This window comes from Stegastes partitus, unplaced genomic scaffold, assembly GCF_000690725.1.
Source record: "Stegastes partitus isolate 25-593 unplaced genomic scaffold, Stegastes_partitus-1.0.2 Scaffold2007, whole genome shotgun sequence".
Taxonomy (NCBI): domain Eukaryota; kingdom Metazoa; phylum Chordata; class Actinopteri; family Pomacentridae; genus Stegastes; species Stegastes partitus.
This window is the reverse complement of record NW_007579738.1, coordinates 122,455-127,133: the sequence shown is the minus strand read 5'-3', so window position 1 is coordinate 127,133 and position 4,679 is coordinate 122,455. Positions and strand designations below refer to the sequence as shown.

At 47.9% G+C, this 4,679-nt stretch overlaps 1 protein-coding gene across 1 annotated transcript in view; it reads left to right on the top strand.

The window, feature by feature from the left end:
* LOC103373542 (V-type proton ATPase subunit B, brain isoform-like) overlaps positions 1 to 4,679 on the top strand; it is a 20,081-nt gene that overhangs the window by 7,983 nt on the left and 7,419 nt on the right. Inside the window, 9 exon segments of the mRNA XM_008303445.1 lie at positions 73 to 178; positions 726 to 819; positions 916 to 993; positions 1,172 to 1,466; positions 3,081 to 3,204; positions 3,279 to 3,429; positions 3,501 to 3,583; positions 4,263 to 4,367; positions 4,455 to 4,584. Of these exon segments, the coding sequence (XP_008301667.1) occupies positions 73 to 178; positions 726 to 819; positions 916 to 993; positions 1,172 to 1,466; positions 3,081 to 3,204; positions 3,279 to 3,429; positions 3,501 to 3,583; positions 4,263 to 4,367; positions 4,455 to 4,584 (1,166 nt within the window).

Below are 4,679 nucleotides of genomic sequence, written 5' to 3'. Positions count from 1 at the left end.
TGGTGTCGTCCTCATGTTCTCCTGGTGTCCTCATGTTCTCCTCATGTTCTCCTCATGTTCTCCTGCTGTTCTCCAACAGTTTCCGCGTTACGCAGAGATCGTCCACCTCACGCTGCCTGATGGAACCAAGAGGAGCGGTCAGGTTCTGGAGGTGACCGGGTCCAAAGCTGTGGTTCAGGTACGCTGACGTTCTTTTCAGTGAAGCTGTTTGGATCAAAGTTCTGAAAGTTGAACACAGACTGGAGTCGAAGCTCGTAGCTCCTGAAGTACGAGTCTGGTTTTAAAGACGGTTCTCAGACTCAACCAGCTGGTCGTCGGTTTACCTTCAGACCGGTTGATGTTCTGACTCAGGACAGATGTTCCTCAGTCAGACCTTCAGAGGTGGATCGTTCTCTCAGCGTTCTCCACTCATTTAATTCTCTGATTATCCTGTAAAACACAGTTAAAGTTTCCACCTGAACTCGTGTTCAATGATTCTTTAAAACAGGTAAAAACTGAAGAGCTCCACGAAATCGAACCCAAACCCGTCACACGTCTGTTCTGTTTGTGTCCGTGTCTGTGGTTCCTCATGCAGCTGCAGGTCTGGTTCAGGGTCCAGAGGCTCAGTCACACTCTCATCATAAACCACTGAGCTGTTTTTAACTGGATTCAAACTTCCTGAACCTTTTCATTCCAGTTTCATAACATAACATTACACTGATGTGGCTCCACTCTGCCCTCTGCAGGTGTTTGAGGGGACTGCAGGCATCGATGCCAAGAAGACCAGCTGTGAGTTCACCGGAGACATCTTGAGGACGCCGGTGTCTGAGGACATGCTGGGTACGGCGCTGTTTGGGCTGAACCAGGAGCAGGTTGTTTACAGGAAGTAGAAGCCTCCAGGTTGTCGTGTGATGACGGGAGTTTGTGTGTCTGCAGGTCGCGTGTTCAACGGATCCGGTAAACCCATCGACAGAGGACCTGCCGTCCTCGCCGAAGACTTCCTGGACATCATGGGTCTGTCTCTGAAGCCTGTTTGTTTCTAATATTGTGATCATAAGGCTGAACAGATCCAGTGAATCAGAACAGAGCTGCTGATATTTACCGAGCTTTAATCAGAACCAGCGACTGATCCGACACGTCTGTGTAAATATCTCCTCCTATGCTGCCGACTTATGTGTCTGTGTGTGTTCAGGTCAGCCTATAAACCCTCAGTGTCGTATCTACCCCGAGGAGATGATCCAGACCGGCATCTCTGCCATCGACGGGATGAACAGCATCGCCAGAGGACAGAAGATACCCATCTTCTCTGCTGCAGGGCTGCCGCACAACGAGGTGCAAACANCCCTGCCCCGGTACTCCCCCCGCTGGAGCCACGAGTCGGCAGAACCTCAGGAGTTCTGGGAGCCCCAAGTCAGGCACAGGACCCAGAACAGACACAGAACCAACGGCTACGACCACTGAGGCGCCTGTGAGAACGTAAAGAGAACGTTCCAGCGACGGAACCAGAACGTTTTAAGTTAGTTTCCTGAACGTCGCTGCTGCTCAGTTTTTGCTGTTTCACTGATCAACTGATCAGATCGCTGTTCAATAACAACCTGATCAGCTGATCCGATCCATCAATAACAACCTGATCAGCTGATCAGATCAGTGTTCAATAAAAGACTGAAGACATGAAACCAGTTCATGAGAGCGACGTGTTTCTGAGTCAGTCAGAAACCAGAACCTTCAGTTGGGGGAATCGGGTCCGACCAGGACCAGGAGACGATGGACCAGCTGGACTCTGATCGTTTCACTACTTTGGTTTTTGCAGATTTAAATAAAAAGTCGATTAAAGTCATGATTTGCAGCTTTTCTCTGTTTGACGTCTTTGTTGACTGAACGTCTGTTTAATAAACTCACAGGAAACGTTCATAAAACACATTAATAATAAAAAACTTTCTTGTTCCTCCTTCAGAGAAAAACACTCAAACTGTCACTAAATGAGGCGTTCAAGTCCTTCAGCAGGTTTTTGTTTTATTTCTGTTTGAACAACAGTTAAAAAATACAAATACAGAATTCAGTGGAGATCTTTTTTATTTTTAATTCAAGTTTTACTTTTTCCCCAAAGGGAGGAATTTATTTATTTCTAAATCACAGATAACTTTTATTAATGTTTTTTGTTAATTGAAATTTAATCACTTTTAATAAGACCTGATCTATTTTGTTTGTTTGTTTGTTTGTTTTTACACAGTCTGGAGGAAATTTATTTATTTTATTTATTCTTTTTGAATCCTGATTAACTTTTTAAAAAATAGAAATATATGTGTTTTTTTTTCCCAACTGGAAAAAACAGTAATCTTGAATTTTATTTTATTTTTCAAACCTTTTTATTGGTGTAAATAAATAAATAAACATATATTATTAATAATAAGTAACCTGGTAACAGCTGGGACACGTTTTTATTTCTAAAACATGGAGACTCATTCCTGTTATCAGCGGTGTGAGCTCTTTATGTTGTTGTTTTAATCTCTTTATTTTCTTTATTATATCTTCTTCCTCCTCCTCCTCCTCCTCCTCCTCTCATGCAGCTGCCCCTCACTGCGCATGCGCCCGGCGGTCACGACTCGGTTCTGCGGTTCTGCGGTGAAACATGGCGATGAAGGCGCTCCGCGGGATGATGAACGGAGCCATGAACGAGCTGTCGTCCGCCGTCAGCGGCAGCAGGCCGGCGGCCGCCGCTCCGACCTCCGCCGCCTCCCGGGAGCAGGTGATGGCCGTGACCCGGGACTACATCTCCCAGCCCCGCCTCAGTGAGTCCGCTTCTGCCGGTACCGGTTCTGCCGGTCCGGTCGGGTCTGCTGGTTCTACCGGTACCGGTTCTGCCGGTCCGGCCGGGTCTGTTGGTTCTGCTGGTCCTACTGTCAGTGATCAGTGATCAGTGATCAATGTAGAAGCTGATCAGCTTCATGGATCAGCTGTCAGAGGAGATCATTAAATATGCAGAAACATTAAAACAGGAACCAGCTTCCGGTGGATTCATGTGTGTGTCTGTTGTGTGTCTGTTGTGTGTCTNTCCTGACTCGGATGTGTGGGTGGAGGTGACCGTGTCGTCCTCGTTGCAGGATCGAGCGCATCATCACGCCGCGCCTGGCCCTGACGTCAGCCGAGTACCTGGCCTATCAGTGTGAGAAGCACGTCCTGGTGATCCTCACCGACATGAGCTCTTACGCTGAAGCTCTGAGAGAGGTCAGCCTCACGACCACTGCTTTTATTGTGAAGTCGCAGCAGGAAACAGACAGTGTACTTCCTGTCCCGCTCAGGTGTCTGCGGCCAGAGAGGAGGTGCCGGGCCGCCGAGGCTTCCCCGGCTACATGTACACCGACCTGGCCACCATCTACGAGAGAGCCGGCAGGGTGGAGGGTCGCAGCGGCTCCATCACCCAGATCCCCATCCTCACCATGCCCAACGACGGTACGCTCCGTCAGGGTCCAAGTCGGGTTCTGGAGAACCGGCCGGGTTCTAACCCTGTTCTCTGTCTGCAGACATCACGCATCCCATTCCTGACCTGACCGGGTACATCACAGAGGGACAGATCTACGTGGACAGACAGCTGCACAACAGACAGGTGAGGGGCGAGTCACACAGGTAAAGAAAGACTTGGACAGGTGGGGAGAGACTTAGACAGGTTAAAAGAGACTTGGACATTTGATAAGGAGACTTGGACAGGTGATGAAGAGACTCAGGTGAGAACAGACTTGGACAGGTATTGAAGAGACTTAGGTGATAAAGGGTATCAGAAAGGGGATAAAGAGACTCTGACAGGTAATAAGGAGACTCAGACAGGTGAGGAAAGACTCTGACAGGTGTATTCACCGTGTTAATGTAATGTTTTCACCTATAAGACACCAGTGTTGTGTTCTGCAGGTGTGTGACTTGCACACGCGTCAGATTGACTTTGACAACTACTGAACTTGTCTCTGGACTTGTTTCTCTCGACCTAATTTTTAATTTGAGACTCGGTTATCCTGAGCTGACTTGGGACTTGTTAGTCCAAGTGATGGCCACAACTACTAATAAACTGCTAAAACAATTTTACTGCATTTTACCATATGAACATGAGCTGATGTTTGTTGCTTCCAGCTGTTATTTCCTCTGAGTTTATTGAATCCCTGCAGCATCGAGCAGCAGGACCATCCATACGAGTGTTTTACTACATAAACTGTTCGTTACATGGAGCTGCTGTCAGTTTAGATTCTTGTTTCTAATGGATCCTCTTAAATCAGTCCATCTTCTACCGTTGACAGATCTATCCTCCCATCAACGTGCTGCCGTCTCTCTCTCGACTCATGAAGTCGGCCATCGGAGAGGGGATGACCCGCAGAGACCATTCTGATGTTTCCAACCAGCTGGTGGGTTCAGACCTGATTTTAATTTTAAGAATTTAAGCGAAACCACTCTTTGGTGTCAAAGTGAAAGCCTGACCTGTGTGTGTGCAGTATGCGTGTTATGCCATAGGGAAGGACGTCCAGGCCATGAAGGCGGTGGTGGGAGAGGAGGCTCTGACAGCCGATGACCTGCTCTACCTGGAGTTCCTCACCAAGTTCGAGAAGAACTTCATCTCCCAAGGTGCAGTGGGGCAGATCGGACTCTTACAGTCTGGGGTTAGGGGTCAATCAGTGGACTGAACTCAGGTTGGTGCTAGAAGTCCTACAGTCAGTAAA